The sequence below is a fragment of the Microcaecilia unicolor genome, chromosome 2, assembly GCF_901765095.1.
Source record: "Microcaecilia unicolor chromosome 2, aMicUni1.1, whole genome shotgun sequence".
NCBI lineage: Eukaryota > Metazoa > Chordata > Amphibia > Gymnophiona > Siphonopidae > Microcaecilia > Microcaecilia unicolor.
This window is the reverse complement of record NC_044032.1, coordinates 325,731,999-325,751,305: the sequence shown is the minus strand read 5'-3', so window position 1 is coordinate 325,751,305 and position 19,307 is coordinate 325,731,999. Positions and strand designations below refer to the sequence as shown.

At 41.3% G+C, this 19,307-nt stretch overlaps 1 protein-coding gene across 1 annotated transcript in view; it reads left to right on the top strand.

Annotated features, from left to right (window-relative positions):
- DNAH6 (dynein axonemal heavy chain 6) overlaps positions 1–19,307 on the top strand; it is a 2,906,060-nt gene that overhangs the window by 2,281,865 nt on the left and 604,888 nt on the right. Inside the window, exon 68 of the mRNA XM_030192089.1 lies at positions 8,237–8,325. Coding sequence (XP_030047949.1) covers positions 8,237–8,325 — 89 coding nt within the window. The remainder of the gene's footprint in view (positions 1–8,236; positions 8,326–19,307) is intronic.

Sequence of the window (19,307 nt, the reverse complement as noted above, 5' to 3'; positions counted from 1 at the left end):
TCTGCAGAGGAGACGCTTCCGGGTTAGAAGCAGGAGGCAGCGTGTTTGAATCGCGATGCTACCGCTGCTGTTGAGAGTGAGACAGAGGGAGGAGGTAGATCGTGCGATCGTGGCGGCGGTAGGCAGCGTCTGGGAAGCGCTGCTGTCAGAGAGAAGGAGGCAGATGCAGGATCTGCGCTGACTGCTCCCTCCGCTCTGCTGCTGGGTGGGCCTGAACCCAAACTGGGTGGGCCTAGGCCCATCCAGGCCCACCCGTGGCTACGCCCCTGCTTTACCCAAAAATGTATTTCTTTTTTTTATCTCTTCTGTTGGATCCTCCTCTCTCTATCACCTGTCTCTACCTACCTACCCATCCATTTACTACCCATCCATCCTTCTATTATGTTATACTTAATTTCCTACTTTACATAACAAAATTCTGTTACCTATTACTATGTAAGCCGCATTGAGCCTGGTTTTAGTGGGAAAGTGCGGGATACAAATATAATAAATAAATAAATAAATAATTTGCAGTAATGAGTATCAGAAAGGTGACGATTAATTTCTTGAATATAGCTGCTGGTATTGAGAACCACAATGCCTCCCCCCTTATCTGCTGGTTTGATAACAATGTCTTTGTTAGATTTGAGATCATGTAGTGCTATATTTTCTTCTGCGGAAAGATTGAAGAATTTTCTTTTTTTCTTCTTTTCTAATAATTCTCTGTCTCGTAAGATTTGAAGTTTTCTTTCAAATCTACTTAAATCAATTCTGGTCTGTAGAGGATCGTAATTACTGGAGGGAACAAATTTAAGGCCTTTTTTTAGAACTGAGATTTCTGCATTTGACAAGACTTTGTCTGACAGATTAATGATTGGAATATCTAGTTCTTGTATGACTGGCGGCGATGATAGCGAGGGGCATAATCGAAAGCGAATGCCCATCTCCTTGGGCATCTATCTCCGAGGACGGGTACGTGAAGGGGCAGGCCAGACCGTATTTTCAAAAAAAAGATGGGCGTCCATCTTTTTTTCGATAATACGGTTTGTGCCAGGCAAATGCATCGCATTTGGGCGGATTTGAGCTGGGCGGTATCGTTTTTCAGTGATAATGGAAACCGAAGGCGCCCAGTTCAAAAACGAACAAATCCAAGGTATTTGGTCGTGGGAGGGGCCAGGATTCGTAGTGCACTGGTCCCCCTCACATGCCAGGACACCAACCGGGCACCCTAGGGGGCACTTGTAACAATTAAAAAAAAAGTCAAATACCTCCCAAGTCCATAGCTCCCTTCCCTTGGGTGCTGAGCCCCCCAAATCCCCCCAAAACCCACTGCCCACAATTCTACACCATTACCATAGCACTTATGGCTGAAAGGGGGCACCTAGATGTGGGTACAGTGGGTTTTGGGGGCAGTTCGGAGCACTCCCATTTACCACCACAAGTGTAGCAGGTGGGGGGGGGGGGGGGGATGGGCCTGGGTCCACCTGGCTGAAGTCCAATGCACCCACTAACAACTGCTCCAGGGACCTGCATACTGCTGTGATGGAGCTGGATATGACATTTGAGGCTGGCATACAGGCTGGAAAAAAAAAAGTTTTTAAAGTTGTGTTTTTTGGGTGGGAGTGGGGTTAGTGACCACTGGGGGAGTCAGGGGAGGTCATCCCAGATTTTCTCCGGTGGTCATCTGGGCAGTTGGGGCACTTTTTGGGGACTTGTTCATGAAAAAAAAGGGTCCAGAAAAAGTGACCCAAATTCTCGCTTCTGGCGCCCTTCTTTTTTCCATCATCAGCTGAGCGCGCCCATCTCTCCTTGGCCAATAAACATGCCCTAGTCCCGCCTTCACCACACCTCCGACACGCTCCCGTCAACTTTGTCCGTTCCCACGACAGATTGCAGTTGGAGACGCCCAGAATCGGCTTTTGATTATACTGATTTGGGCGCCCGCGGGAGATAGGCGCCCATCTCCCGATTTGGGTCGAAATATGGGCGTCTTTCTCTTTCGAAAATAAGCTGGATTGTGTCCTGCCTCTCCCTCTGCCACGTCCTCTCCCTCGAAACTCCATCCTGGCAATCGGATAATATTCGTTCTCCTGGTATCTGTCCCTTCTTTCTTTTTGATTCTTGTATCCCAAAGTGTGTCTAAAAAAGTAGAATTGATATTCTTGCCAGGAATCATAGTTGAATTGTTGATAGGAGTTGAGCATGATGAAATGAAAAGCTTGTCTGAATCATTGTGTATTCTTTTACATGCTCTCTCTCTGTTATGGCTTGTTCCTTCATCAGGATAAATTAATCAATAAGCAGTATGGGCTGTTAATCCTACTAAGGTAATCTAATACAGCAACAACTGAAAAACAGCCGACCACAATCTCAAAGGCTCGTGTGACAAAGGAATGCACAGCAATAGCTGACTAGTGGGAAATACCCTCAGAAACCGAGGTCAATACCAAGGTCTGAACACCAGGACACTAGTATCTACATGAGATTTTTGTGCCTGTGATCTTGTCTCTTTCATAGGGTATAATATCCCATCTATTTTCAATCACAACTGTTTGCAATGAAACTAATGTTTCAAAAACATTATCAAAATGTAAAAAACTTTCCAAGCTACAGCATAGCATAAATGAACTTAGCTATCTCAAAGCTGGCTTGGTAACCCCACATTCCAACTGATAACTTACATTTGTTCAACGGGGCCCAAATTGTTTCACCCGCTTCATGGCTTCATCAGGAACCACAGTTTAAACATGGTTACAGGGGTATAAATCTAAAATTAAAAAATATATATCAAATACTAAACAGTCATAACATTTACACACTCACAATATGCTGACAAACCACTTACAAAATTCACATTCCACATTGATCCATAATACACAATACAAAACACAAAAACCCACCCAAGCCTATGGCACTTACTTTCTCCTGACACAATTTCTCTGAGGGCCAGCACTGATCTAAACTAACACCCACACTGCTTCCTTTATACAAACACTAATCAAAAAATGCTGGTGCCATAAAAGACCTCAGCTGCATCTTATCTAGGCATGAATAGTAGTAGGCCAATTAGAAACAGAGAGACCTACTGCCACAAACAACACTGCTTCAACCTAAAAGTGCAAAATAAACCATCCACGTTGTGCTCAACTATATCGCACAAAAACCAGAAGTACTTACAGGATGACTTACACTCCCAACTTCCACATACCAGATGGACTACTCGAGAAACCACTCAACACGGTAAGGCAAAATGTCACTGACGTCATCGTGCAAACAATGTAATAGCGAAAAAACATCCACTAAACATATAGAACTAAAAAAGCGCTATTAAACACCGCTGTTTGTCGTGCATCTGCCAAAACGGCATTAAAAGTACAATGCACAACTCAAATGAAAAACAGCGGTGTTGATCGCTAATGCGCGGATGTGTGATGATGACAATGTTTTGACAGCTGAACAACGTAACAAAATATCTCATGAACACAAAACCAGATCTAACATTTTGTGGACAGAGCTCTCATACACTGCTAGACTTCTTCATAACACACATTTTATAGCAGGTAGAAAAACTTAAACCAACGGACACACCAATAACTCATTAATGTTTACAAAACAATACTGACATAGAAATAAATGCTACCAGTTGTTACATAAAAAAAACTATATCAATAGAAGGCATTCCATTCTATGGAGCTGTTTAGTCCATGTGGCTCCATGGTGTTCAAAATAAAAATCCATCGAGTTTCCCTTCTCTAGAGCAATAGCTTACGATTGCCACCCCTGGCAAGTGGTTCTACTCTGTCTATAGTGCATCATCGCAACTCTTCAAATGTGTGCTTAAAGGTCAAGCAATGTTCCACCAAAGGCTCCTTTATCCCATATCCAGCAGACAGCCAAGACCTATCGCTTCTTTCTCTACAACATCAGTAAAATTCGCCCTTTCCTCTCTGAGCACACCACCCGAACTCTCATCCACTCTCTCATTACCTCTCGCCTTGACTACTGCAACCTACTCCTCACTGGCCTCCCACTTAACCATCTATCCCCCCTTCAATCCGTTCAGAACTCGGCTGCGCGTCTTATCTTCCAAGACCGATATGCTCACATCACCCCTCTCCTCAAGTCTCTTCACTGGCTTCCGATCAGATACCGCATACAATTCAAGCTTCTCCTACTAACTTACAAATGCACTCAATCTGCAGCCCCTCACTACCTCTCTACCCTCATCTCCCCTTACGCCCCTACCCGTAATCTGCAATCACAGGACAAATCCCTCCTCTCAGTACCCTTCTCCACCACCGCCAACTCCAGACTCTGCCCTTTCTGCCTCGCCTCACCCTACGCCTGGAAAAAACTCCCTGAGCCCATACGCCAAGCCCCCTCCCTATCCTTACTCAAAGCCCACCTTCAATGTCGCTTTCGGCACCTAACCATTGTACCTCTACCCAAGAAATCTAGACTGTCCCAATTTTTGATTGACTGCACTTTTTGTCCTTTTGTCCTTCTTGTCCTTTAGATTGTAAGCTCCTTTGAGCAGGGATTGTCCTTCTTTGTACAGCGCTGCGTTACCCTAGTAGCGCTCTAGAAATGTTAAATAGTAGTAGTAGTAGTAGTAGTAGATCTACTTATATTCGACTTATGTTCTGATAGCCTGATCTTTAGCATCCTAGTTGTCATACCCACATATGTTTTATTGCAAGGGCAAGTAATAGTATAGACAACAAAGTCTGTAGAGCAATTGGAAAAATGCTTAAGCTGGAAAGTATTCGTTGCTGCATTAAAAAAGTTTTTGTTTGCAGCATGATCTTGCAGCTCTGGCACGTACCACATTTAAAGTGACCAGACACTGTTTTCAGAGATCTTATTCTAAGGTCAGCAGGACTCAGTCTTTACTTTAAGTTGTTTGCTCTTGAAAAGGCTATCCTTAATCTTTTCCGTTCAAAAAAAAGCCGAGGACTGCAAAATATCTCATCTTTGTCTTAGAATATTTGCTATGTGTCTTCCTGCTTCTGTATAATTAAGGACCATGGTGATGGTGTGTTCGTCTTTGTCCCTGGAAGAAGTTGTGGATAACAGGAAGTCCCTGTTATTGTATTTTGCTCTGCGATAATCTCTTTTCAGAATCTTGTTTGAATAGCCACGCTCCTTCAATCTGGCCGTAAGATCTTTAGCCTGAATTTTGAAGGTCGAATCATCACTGCAAATTCTCCTAATCCTTAAAAATTGGGAGAAGAGTAAATTGTCACATATATGCTGCGGATGACAACTACTCTGATGTAAAAAAGTGTTTTTCAGTTGATTTATGATGTACTTTGGTAGAGAAGCCTTGTAGAGTTATTGCTACTTCCACATCCAAAAAGCTGATATTAGTACTTGATATAGTACTAGTAAATTGAATGTTACTGTTGCAGCTGTTGAACCAACCTACAAAGGAAGAAAAAACTTCAGATGTACCCCTCCATAGGACAAAGATGTCATCAATGTATCTCCACCAACAATGTATCAGAGAAAAACATGGAGAAGATTCCAACCACTCATCTTCAAATTGCTCCATATACAGGTTAGCAACTGATGGCGCGAAGGTAGCACCCATCGCCACCCCACTCTTCTGTAAATACAGTGTTCCATTGAACAAAAAATAATTCTCCTTTAAGAGAAATTCTGTAGGAATCAAATGGGGTCTTAGCCTCCTATCCAACACACTCCTGATAACAGACAAAGCTTCTCCTTGCGGAATGGAGGTATACAGTGATGCCACATCCAAAGTTGCCATCATGAAGGATGTGCCCTCTTCCATTTCAATAGATGCCAGTTTTTGTAAAAAGTGTGTACCATCCTTGATAAAAGATCTTATTTTTGGCACTTCAATCTTCAAAAACTCATCAAGAAACTGTGATAAAGGCTCTAAAACAGACTGCCGAGCAGAGAGAATTGGTCTACCCGGTGGCTTGGTTGAGTTGTTTATGAACCTTTGGAAGAAAATATAAAACTGGTATCACTGGATAAGGACAGCAGAGAAATTGTTTATCCCTTGGGGTAATAAAACCCTGCTGTACAACCTCCTTCATTGTTCTCTTGTGCATTCCTTTGTCACACGACCCTTTGAGATTGTGGTTGGCTGTTTTTCAGTTTTTCCTTCATCAGGATCCCTTTCTACATGATGGTGGTTAATTCTATGTTGGTAAGTGGAAGTTTTCCTCTGATGATTATTGGTACGTCTTGATGATGGTGGTTTGATCTTATTCACCTATGGGTAGATATTGCCTTTCCGATAGTCTTCTTCATCCCTTTTGTATTTATCATGTTTAATCTTTTTGATTTCTTTTTTGAAATTGTCAAGTTTAACATTAAGTGCTGACTGATTGGTGTCAAAAATAGGATCCTCGCATTTTAGAATTTCAATTGTTTCATTTGTTTCATTTTTATTAATATCTAATTTTTCTTTTGATGTCTCAATAAGGAGTATCATCAAATCTAGGGAGCACTTATTTAAAATTAAACACCATTTATCAATAAATGTTTTGTTATCCCTAAAAAGTTGAGGCTCTTTGTTGATTCTAAGGCCTCTGGGAATGCACTGAACCCTGCAATACTGAATTAGGGTGGCATAATGTAATTCATATCTAAAGGAGTTTTGCTTAAGATCAATGAGATGGTTCCAATGGTCCTGTAAAGATTCTTCATGTTCATCCTCAAACATTACAGGTTCCTGGAGGAAATTGTGTAAACGTTCTTCTGAATAACTCAACACATTGTCCCAGTTCTTGAAGGCCATCCCTCACCAATAAGTACAAACTAACCAGAGAGGGTATACAGCATATATAGAAAGTATACAAAGAAAAAAAGCAACACTGTGTTCCTTTAGGCTGGGAGAAAGAAATGTTTAAAGAGGCAGAAAGGAACTATAAAGGGAAGATAGCTGAGTGATGGGGACAGGGACTGAGAGTGGAGGTGTAGGAGACGAGTAGAAACAGTCTATGAGGGTTAGATAAACTGGTGGGGGGCATGGGCTGTGTGAAAGAAGGTTGCTGGGTGAAGTAGGAAGATCTGGGGGAGAGGAAGAAGAGCAGGCAGGGAGACACAATCTGCAGACAGAAGAGAAGCTAAAAGAGGTTACAAGTAGCTGTGTGGGATGTTCCTGACCTAATCCTTCCTTACTAAGCATCACTCACAAACATCAACAATTGAAACCCAGGGAATGTCTATATAATTAAACCTGGGAACAATACTCAATTCCATGCAGTTAATTTCACCCATCCCCAAACAAAAGCTTTAGAAATATTCACAACCAGACTCAAACTATCAAACAATCCTTTAACTGAGCAAGACAGTAATTTAAAGGGTTAACATCCAATTATCAGTACTGATTAGCTTGTTAGCTAAGTTATGTGCATGGTTATGGAATATGCTTTGAATTCCAGGCAGAAGTCTTGGCGTGATATATAGAATCTCGGGGGAAAACCTCCCTATGTTTGTACCACCTTCTATGCTTTTCATTTAAAAACAGCTGGCCAGTTGTGTTCACAACCCATCATGCTTTAATTTCCTTTATATGGACTTGGTAATTTGTGCTGAGTTGAGCATCCCAATCATTTTGAAAACTTAGCTCCTATGTGTGTTTGACCACGTGAATATGGAAATTACTAGTTTTTCACAGACCTTAAACATTAGTGTACTAAAGTAAATCTCTATTTGTAAAAGTTATAAAGTTAAAATCAAAAGAGCACAGTCAAACTATCATATGCACAGTCAAACTGTCATGGCAGGATGTTGACAGTATACGCCTCTGAGAACAGCAGAAATTTATTTTTTAAATTGGGTACCATTTTCCAGCTGGGTTAAAGCAACAGTTAGACCTGTAAGTTTTTCTTTCATCTTTTTTCCACTGTAGTGGTGGTTTTTCTCCTATATTCCCTGTGGCCCTCCTCCATTTCTTCCCCCTTGCCCCCTTTCCATTCTCCATACCCTCCCCTACCTCTTTCTTCCTTTTTTCTATCTCCTTTTCCTCATTCCCCTCTTTTTCTTACGCTTATCCATTCAAATTTTTTTTTACTTTTTATACATATTTATATAATTTTAGATGGGTAGCACATGTCAAAAGGCCATTTGCATATAAAAATCAACGTACACCTATAAGGTGTATCCAGCTGTCTATGGAAATCAATAGTACAGATAAACAATTTTGCTTTCTGTTACTTTTCAGTGGCATAATAAAGCTATTTTCTCTGTTTGTAATGTGAGATCATTTGTTTTACAGATGCTGTGATTAATGAGAACTTTCGACTTTTTTTAAGTTCTATGCCAAGCAAAATCTTTCCTGTTACTGTGCTTCAGAATTCTGTTAAGGTAGTATATTTGAAGATAATGTTAAAATACTTGTTAAAATAATTGCTCATCACAAAATGGAGAGGCTCTTCAGATCCACACCACAATATATGCCGATTGTGCTCTTTTCATGCTGTGTGAAAGCTGTAAATAAACCAAGATTAATTACTGGCATAACCATGTCATTCACTGTTAGAGGAAATTGTTTGTTTAATAGTGTATGTAAATCATTTTTGAACAGTAGCACTAGAAGTATTCTTAATATAAATATCTTTATTAAAGTATCACCCAACATGGTCCACGTTTTACTCGTATATGAGCTGCCTCGGGTACAATACTGTTATTGACCTGTAACCTGTCATTAAAATCGTTCATAGTACCTGAAGATTGAAGGGTAGCCAGTGTAACTCCTATTTTTACAAAGGGTTCCAGGGGTGATCTGGGAAATTACAGACCGATAAACCTGACTTCAGTTGCAGGGAAAATAGTAGAGATTATTATAAAGAATAAAATTATGGAACACATAGATAAACATGGTTTAATGGGACAGATACAACATGGATTCAGCCAAGGAAAGTCTTGCCTTACCAATTTGCTTAATTTCTTTGAAGGCGTGAGTAAACATGTTGATAAAGGTGAGCTGGTTGATGTAGTATATCTAGATTTTCAGAAAGCTTTTAACAAAGTTCCTCATGACAGACTCCGAAGAAAATTAAAGAGTTGTGGGATAGGAGGCAATGTTCTATTGTGGATTAGGAATTGGTTAATGGACAAAAAACAGAGCAGGGTTAAATGGCCATTTTTCTCAGTAGTGGAGGGTGACTAGTGAGTGCCGCAGTGATCTGTATTTGCTGTTTAACATATTTATAAATGATCTGGAAATTGGAACAAGTGAGGTGATTAAATTTGCAGATGACACAAAACTATTCAAAGGTGTTAAAACCCATGCGGACTTTGAAAAATTGCAGAGAGACCTTAGGAAATTGGAAGACTGGACATCCAAATGGCATGGCAGATGAAGTTTAATGTAGACAAATGCAAAGTGATGCACATTAGGATCAATAATTTCAATCATAATTACCTGATGCTAGGGTCAAGCTTAGGATTCAGCACCCAAGAAAAAGATCTAGGTGTCATTGCAGACAATATACTGAAATCTTCTGCTCAGTGTGTGGCAGCAGCCAAAAAAGCAAACAGGATGCTAGGAATTATTAAGAAAGGGATGGTAAATAAGAACATAAGAGTAGCCATATGGGGTCAGACCAGTGGTCCCTCTAGCCCTGTTTCCCAAACAGTGGCCAAGCCAAGTCACAAGTACCTGGCAGAAACCCAAATTGTGGCAACACTCCATACTACAAATCCCAGGGCAGCAGTTGCTTCCCATGTCTGTCTCAATAGCAAACTATGGACTTTTCTCCAGAAATTTGTCCAAACCTTTTTTAAACCCAGATACGCTAACTACTGTTATCACATCCTCCAGCAAAGAGTTCCAGAGCTAATAAGATCAAAAATACTATAATGCCTTTATTTCACTCCATAATGTAACCTCACCTTGAGTATTGCTTTCAATTCTGGTTGCCGTATCTCAAAAAAGATATAGCGGAATTAGAAAAGGTTCAAAGAAGAGCAACTAAAATGATAAAGGGGATGGAGCTCCTCTCGTATGAGGAAAGGCTAAAGGGGTTAGGTCTCTTTGGCTTGGAGTGGTGTAGTAGAAGTAAATCGGGTTTTTTACTCGTTCCAAAGGTACAAAGACTAGGAGACACTCGAGGAAGTTATATGGAAATAATTTTAAAACAAATAGGAGGAAATATTTTTTCACTCAACGTGCTATTGAGACGGGCATGGGAAGCAACTGCTTGCCCTGGGAGTTGTATGATGGAGTGTTGCCATGATTTGGGTTTCTGCCAGGTACTTGTGACCTTTCTTGGCCACTGTTTGGAAAACAGAATACTGGGCTAGATGGACCATTGGTCTGACCCAGTATGGCTACTCTTATGTTCTAAGTAGAAGTGAATTGATTTTTTACACTTTCATAAAGTACAAAGACTAGGAGACACTCAATGAAATTACATGGAAATACTTTTTAAAAAATAGACTAAAACCCACAAAAGTAAAAATATAATGAAAATGTGGCAGTGTACTAACTCGATGCAGCAAATTTCTCATTTCAGTCACAGTCTAAAAAAACTCTGCATATGCATGAGGGTTCAATAAAAAGGATCGGACCTTCTCTGGCAAGGACACCCATTCTCGGTGTCTCCAGTGTTAGGGCCTGAGCATAGCCCTGCTAACTGTCCTTTGTCTTTGGATGAAGAAGTGGACCCAGTTTGCCAGAGAGGCTCAATGCATTTGGAGCCAGATCTGATTCCTCAACATCAGCATCGGCATCGACATTGAGTGCTGCACCAACATTGGGTCATTGGCAGGCATGGCTGCTGTTAGACCTGTTGACACTGGGAGCAGTAGTACATTGAGTGGGTCTCCATTTGACTTGACGCTGATTACTGTGCAGGGTTCTCAGGACCGTCCTGAGTCGGATCCAACCCAGAGGTGATGTGAAACCCTCAAAAGAGCCAGGAGTTCTAGAGACTATACTTCGGTGCCTCCAGGCAGAGAAGCTAGCTCCTTGGACTCTATTGGGAGGAAGATGTTCCAGGCCTCTATGCTCGTGGCCATATACAATCTTACCAGCTCTTCATGAATGTGTACTTGCAGGACTCAGTGCACAAGTTGCTAGACTTGGCTGGCTCTCCCATTGGATGTTGAGGTTGTTGGGCCACATGGTCTCCACAGTTTGTGACTCCTATGACACGCCTTCACGTGAGATCTGCCCAATGGACCCTGGCCTCTCAGTGGTGCCAAGCCACAGGAGGTCTGGAAGATGCCATCCGAGTGTCCCCAGAGCTTGTTCACTTTCTGTTGTAGTGGACCATTCGATCCAATGTGACTCTGGGACTTCCATTCCAAATTCCTCAGCAGCAGAAAATGCTGACAATGGATGCATCTCTCCTGGGTTGGGGAGCTCATGCAGATGGGCTTCACACTCAAGGTGGTTGGTCCACCTAGAGAATGGATCTTGTGAAGAGGAGGACGAGGGGGTGGATAAAATGGAAGTGGAAGAAGAAGTGAAGAGGGTCCAGAGGAAAGGGAGACAGAACAGAGCCTTGCCTTTGCTACTGCCGCAGAGGGAGAAAAAAAAAAGGGTTCCTTCCCACTGGAAAATGGAGGCTGGAGAAGAACTACAATACCCATCAGCCCCAGGGAAAACCCTGGTATAGAAACTATCCTCCCCAGCAGCCTCCAGGGGAGAACCATGACAAAGCAAGGGAGGTGTCCCCTGGGGTTAATCAGGAGGAGAAACAGCTGGGAAAACCCATGGAGTGGCAGGAACCCATGGAGTGGCAGGAGGCTGGAGAGAGAGAGGAGGTTGAGACCAAGGAGGAGCCCATGGACGTAGCAGCATGGGCTCAATCATTGGGGAAAAAAGCTGAGGAAGCATTTGACTTCTTGGTATGGAAGCAGGACTGAAAGTGGAAAGTAAAAGGGTCATGCGGGTGGAGGGTCAGTGATAGTGAATGTGTGACCCAGAAAGGGTGGGACATTATCTTTCCCATAGAATTCAAGCGGTGGTGAACTGTGTGCTGCTGAACTACGCAGAGGGGAGAGTGTGTTGTTTGGGAAGGGGTATTTTTTCCATGTATGAACTGCTCAAAGCTAAAGGGAGGTGTTTTGTGGAACTGTTTAGAGAATCCACAAACGTGGAGAACTCAACGAAGTCCCACGGATAGTCACAATACAACAAAGCAGTGGGTAAAAAACCAGGAGTTCCAGAGTGAAGATGAAGCAAAACTTTATTAATCAGTATATTGACTCGACACAACGTTGTGTTTCGGCCAAAGGGCCTACATCAGGAGTCTACAAATAAAAACAATATATAAACAAAATATAAAAGAATATAACACTAAAAACAAATGATAATACATATATAATCTGAGAACTGTGCAAATATCAAATGAGAAAATAAAAAAATAAAAAACAAAACAGCTAGAGCATTCATATGTCATGAAACATGAACATCTTGAAAGTAAATAAAGCTTAAAATATATATAACAAATATAAAATTTAAATGCTATGCAAATGTGATGTGATTTTAAAGTGAAAAGCTAATATAAAGAACAAAACAGCAAGAGCATTCATATAACATGAAGCATAATAATAGTAAATTAAACCTAAAACATATATATGTCAAACTGAATGACATTGATATGAGTAAATACTTCCATTTTCTAAAAATATGAACATACACAAAATGAAACAATCCAAAGAAAAAGTAGGACAAACCTAAATACTTGAGTTGAGACCGATAATGATGATCCAGAATTAGCAATGTTGTAAAGTACAGTCTGTATTGTAGTGGTCTGTGAAAATAGTAAAAAGCACACTACTGTAACTAAACAGAAAGGGAAAACCACTGTAAAGGGAGACACTGCCTGAAGACATAAGGAAGTTCTGGCTTTGGCTGTTAAAACTAGAGCCGAAATGTGACTGTTAAAAGGGGAGCTCAGTGAGACTGTTGAAACCAAGAATTTGTTTAGGTGTGTAAGGAGAAATACAATGTAATGTGAGACACTGCCTGAAGATCATAAACAAGTGCTTAGTATGGCTGTTAAAAGGAGAGCTCAGTGTGACTGTTGAAAACAAGAATTGTTTTAAATCAGAAACAGGGGTGGCCATCAGGAAAAATGCAATGAAATGGGGACTTAAAACTAGCAAAAATATATACAGCATTGTATCTGTAATCTCAATTAGATTGTATCAATACACTATGAGTTTATACCAAACACAAAGAAATTTAAACACCGTCTGATACAATGTGTATATTGCATTCTGAACTAGGCACAGTCAGGAAACTTTGCCACAGGTAAGTGAAAGGGAAAAAAAGGAGGAAAAAAGATCCTTATCACAGGGTATCACAAGGATATATTTACAGTTTATCAGCAGATGTACCTATCAGCTGTTTCTTAGACTGCACAGCCCAGACGCTCATGTGAGTGATCTGGCTCACGCTTCAGAACAAAGGTCTTTTTAAAGGTACATCTGTATTTGGTATAAACTCACAGTATATTGATACAATCTAATTGATTGATCCGCATATGTTTTTTGACAACTTTGAATAGTTTTGTGTCATCTGCAAATTTAGGGCCTCTTTTACAAGACCGCGATAGTGATTCGCGGGAATCACTAGTGCATTTTGGTAAAAGAGGTCCTTAATCATCTCACTTGTTCAGATTTCCAGATCATTTATACATATGTTAAATAGCACCGGTCCTAGTACAGATCCCTGCGGCACTCTACCACTTACCCTTTTCTATTGAGAAAAATGGCCCTCTGTTTTTTGTCCATTAACCAATTCCTAATCTACAAAAGGACATTGCCTCCTATCCCATGACTCTTTCATTTTCTCAGGAGTCTCTCATGAGGAACTTTGTCAAAAGCTTTCTGAAAACTTAGATACACTACATCAACTGGCTCAACTTTAGCAACATATTTATTCACGCCTTAAAAGAAATGAAGCAATTTGGCGAGGTAAGACTTCCCTTGTCTAAACCCATGCTGACTCTTTCCCATTAAACTATGTTTGTCTATGTGTTCCATAATTTTATTCTTTATAATAGTTTCCACTATTTTGCCCGGTCTGTAATTTTCTGGATCTCTACTACTACTAATCACTTCTATAGCACTACTAGATGTACGCAGCGCTGTACACTAAACATGTAAGAGACAGTTCCTGCTCAAAAGAGCTTACAATCTAATCAAGACAGACAAATAGGACAGATAAGGAAATTTCTAAAGGTGGGAATGATAAAACAGACATGGGTACTTAACAAGTGAATAGGAGTTAAGAGTGAAAAGTAGCCTCAAAAAGGTGTGCTTTTAGCCTAGATTTGAAGACGGCCAGAACTGGAGCTTGACATACTAACTCAGGAAGTTTGTTCAAGGCATATAGTGCAGCAAAATAAAAGGAATGGAGATTTACCTGATGAACAGAGTTCCCGGGGAGGAGTGTAAGGAGAGATAAGAGTGGAGCAGTATTGAGGAGCTGCAGGGTGAATGCACTTGTAAGTCAATAAGAAGAGTTTGAACTGTATGCGAATCACCCTTGGAACCCATTTTAAAATCAGTGTTACATTGGCAACCCTCCAATCTTCAGGTACTATGGTCAATTTTAGTGACAGGTTACAGATCACTAACAGCAGATCAGCAGTTTTATGTTTTGAGTTCTTTCAGTCCCTGGGATGTATACAGTAGTGTGCTGGAATCGGCTCGCACCAGCTCTGCAGAGCCGGTTGTTAATTTTTGAAGAATTTTGTGAGCCGGTTGTTCTGCTGTCAGCAGGGACTTGAAGTTTTTTTTTCCCCACAAATTGCAACGGGAGGCTGGAGGCACGCATGCCCAAACACACCAGCTGTCACCTGATATTGGTGCATGCGTGGTGTGTGGCAACCCTGCCTCTTCGTGCTGCACTGCGCAGGCAAGAGATTTGTGTGCTCATGGGCTGGTTCACCTCAATAGTGCTCCTGCTCATAGCTCAGCTGGTCGTGGAGCTGTACACCATCACGGTCCAACATTCAACTTGGCTGCCCTGCCAGAGAACGAGGACAGAGGAGACAGGAGATCCCTGCTGCCTGCTCGTTCATCGTTGCTACAGAAGTGCACTGTGCACAGCAAGCAGCATACCCTCTGTCTGGTAAGAATTATTTTAAGCAGACTTGTTGCTGGGCCTGTTTGTTGGGGGAGGACAAGTCATTGTCAAGTGGTTGGGGGAGCATTGTCCCCCACCCCTCACCCCAAAAACACTTGCACTGTCCGTGTTCTGATTCTCTCTCCCCTGCTGCCCTTCCCGCTGCCCCTTGAGTTTAACTTGAACTTTTTGTCCCTTTGGTTTCTCTCTTCCCTCCCGCATCAGCTCCCTGCCTCCCTCCCTCAACCTCTCCACCCCGCCTGTCGTCGTCATCCTACCGTACCTGCAGGTGGTGGTTAGAACAGGATGCCAGCATCGGGGTCTTTCTGCTGCCTCGCCCTGCCTACTCTGATTCAACTTACTGTTTCCACGTAGGCAGGATGTGGCAGTCAAAGGACACTGTCAGGAGTCGGGACCAAAGAGGTTTGAAAGTGATGCCTATCTACTCCACGGTAAACAAGGAAGCCAATTTGGTTAATCTCTGTTTTCACTGCCCCACACAGCTGTCATCTCCTCTAGACAGTACACTCAAACCAAAGCAAGCAAACCAATGAGCTGCTGCATCCACGTTGTCGTTCTTTTTTGCCCATCTTCTGTAACAAGTCTAAAGCTGTTTCAATTGGATAGGTAGTGCCTTAAAAAGTAGAGGTCAAAAGTTTTGGTTTTTTTTACTTATTGGACAGCTTTTTAATTTATTTGAAAGCTTCCCATATAGATATAAATATCATGAAATAACAATTTAATATTACTAACACATCTTTAAAAATTATTATAGCTGGTAAAAACAGCAATGTTAAACTCTATTTTGTGATCATTTTTCTACATTATATAAATAAATAAATAAATAAATACACTGTATACAATACAGATGGTTAAATTTCAGTGAGGATATCCTTTTTCCTAATGGGTTCATCTTAACTGTTGTTGTTGTAATCTGCCATGGGAAGCCTGGTGTTATAAAGTTGATGGAATATATTGAAATTATATGGAAGTAGAATTAAACTCTCCTTTCATTGGGGCACACATGGAATCAGATCTTCATCTGTTTTGTAGAAGTTTACCTTTTAGATACACAAATGGATTATTCTGTTTTGAACATGTTTCAGGGGCAAGTGGTTTTATTAGTCATAGTAGATGACGGCAGAAAAAGACCTGCACTGTCCATCCAGTCTGCCCAACAAGATAAAATCATATGTGCTACTTTTTGTGTATACCTTACCTTGATTTGTATCTGTCATTTTCAGGGCACAGACCGTAGAAGTCTGCCCAGCACTAGCCCCGCCTCCCAACCACCAACCCTTCCTCCCCCCACCGGCTACGCCACCCAATTTCGGCTAAGCTTCTGAGGATCCATTCCTTCTGCACAGGATTCCTTTATGTATATCCCACGCATGTTTGAATTCTGTTACCGTTTTCATCTCCACCACCTCCCTCGGGAGGGCATTCTAAGTATCCACCACTCTCTCTGTGAAAAAATACTTCCTGACATTTTTCTTGAGTCTGCCCCCCCCCCTTCAATCTCATTTCATGCCCTCTCGTTCTACCGCCTTCCCATCTCTGGAAAAGGTTTGTTTGCGGATTAATACCTTTCAAATATTTGAATGTCTGTATCATATCACCCCTGTTTCTCCTTTCCTCTAGGGTATACATGTTCAGGTCAGCAAGTCTCTCCTCATATGTCTTGTAACGCAAATCCTGTACCATTCTCGTAGCTTTTCTTTGTACCACTTCAATTCTTTTTACATCCTTAGCAAGCTACGGCCTCCAAAACTGAACACAATACTCCAGTTGGGGCATCACCAACAGTGGCATTCCTAGGGGGGCTGACACCCGGGGCTGATCGCCGAGGCGCCCCACCCCCCCAGGTGCAGTGCCCCTCCCCGGATGCAGTGTGACCCCCTCCCCTGATGAATGGACACTTCCCCCGTGAAAGAACCCCCCCCCCCCCGGGTGCATGCCGCTGGGGGGGGAGGGGGTGCCGCGCGTGCCTGTCCTTCGTTCCATGCTCCCTCTGCCCCCCCAGTGGCGTGCACCCGGGGCGCACCGCCCCCCTTTGGTACGCCACTGCTCACCAACGACTTGTACAGGGGCATCAACACCTCCTTTCTTCTGCTGGTCACATGCTGGTTTCATGCAGATTTCTTTTGTTTAAACATAAATGGGCTATATAAGCCCATAATGCAGCCCATATTGGTTTTCTTATATTTTGTTCTTGTGATAACTTATACTGTGCCAAAACTGAAAACTCTTATCTCTGTCTGGTTGGTAATAAAAGGAGCTCATTGTGAACACTATCCACCCTAAAAGGTTGTTTTGTGGCTGTACATGAAGAATTGTGATATTGAATAAATAAGCGTATATGTGTGTCCCTACTCATGATGCATCCTAAGTTTATATAATCCTTTCAAGAAATCCAGTTAATCTTTTAACTTATTAGTGGAGCATAACCACAGAGGCTTGGTATGGTCGCATTTTCAATATGGTAATACTAGGGCCCAGCCAAGGAACAGCCAGGTTATTTTGAGCTAGTCTTCACTGGACCAAATTTGCTTTCCTTGTCTAGCAGGTAGACAGTGTCTTAAAAGATGGAGGTTAAAGGATTAAAAAAAAACTTTTATCACACGTTATTCCAAACAAAGTCAGCTTAGATTTGAAAATACAGTGACACAGAATAATAGAATTCAGTTATATCATGGGAACAAATAGATGGATATGTCTGAAACATTTGAGATTAGCATATATATGATATTTACCCAACTGAGCATTTAAAAGTTTGCCCTTTAATGATACCATATGTTCAGAAATCCATAGCCATTTGGTATAGGTAGTTATTCAAAGATTATCACATACATACACCAGAACAGGCATCCATCACATTGCAAAAGAAAACAACTTCTACAGAGTACGTCCAAAATTTAATTATTTCCTTATTTCTTTCTTCCAAAATTCCAGACAGCACATGTACAGATCAGTAGGAGGACCCAAAGCACTCCAAAACAAGTAAAGTCAGAAACAACACAGTTTATTGTTCAACCACCCTTAGGATTCACCTTTGGGTTTAAAAAGCAAAACCATGTGCATATCCTTTGTACCAATAATGTATAATAAAGTTACATTATCAGCCTCAGACTCGGTAAAACTCAAATCTGGAAGGAAGTTTTTTGAAAAGTAGTTTATTTTCACTTCTGTTAAATCAGTCACTGTTTGACGTGTGTTAAGTAAAATCCAATTACAAATTTGCTACAATTAAATATTTCTTTAGCAAAGATATAATAGCAACCATTTTAATTTTGCATCCTCTATTTTGGCTCCACAAAAATGGTAACCCTACGTAGGTTGTTACCATATTTATTCTACTATAAATAAAATGTTAAATTTTAGATTGTGATGATCCCTAAAATGCGAAAATGACAGAGTGATCTATTACGTTTTTTAAAAGTGAAGAACATGAGGGCAGATACTGAAAATGATGGGAACGAAAATCAATGTAGAGAGAAGCCAGCAGAAACAAATGTTAAATCTGTTGAACAACCAGTCATTGAAGAAAACCCATCATGTTCATCAAAAGAAAAAATAGATAATCTTGCATTTCCAGATTGTTGGACTGAGAAACAATTATTTATGTTTACAAAACAGTACGAATGGCTTGACATTAAAGAAAGTAAATTTGGATGTAAGGATTGTTCGAATGTTCAGCATTTAGTGGTGTCAGCAGGAAAGCATGTCCATGTGTCCAAGGAATGGAGGGCATATTTAGTAACCCCAAATGGCAGTAATAAAACCACTAGGCAAGCTTCTATACGGAAAAAAATTAGGGAACATGTTTCTAAATCTCATGCTAAAATTCAAGATTTGTTAAAAGAATCAGCTAATGACTCAATTTCCAGTTTAGTGCATAAACTAAATAATAAAAATATTGAGGCTACTGTAAAGGTTTTTAATACTATTTACAGTTTAGTAAACGTAATAGGCCTCTGTCTGATATACACAGTAGCATAGTAACATAGTAGATGACGGCAGAAAAAGACCTGCATGGTCCATCCAGTCTGCCCAACAAGATAAACTCATATGTGCCACTTTTGGTGTATACCTTACCTTGATTTGTACCTGTCATTTTCAGGGCACAGACCATATAAGTCTGCCCAGCACTATCCCCGCCTCCCAACCACCAGCCCCACCTCCCACCACCGGCTCTGGCACAGACCGTATAAGTCTGCCTAGCAATCCCCGCCTCCCACTACCGGCTCTGCCACCCAAT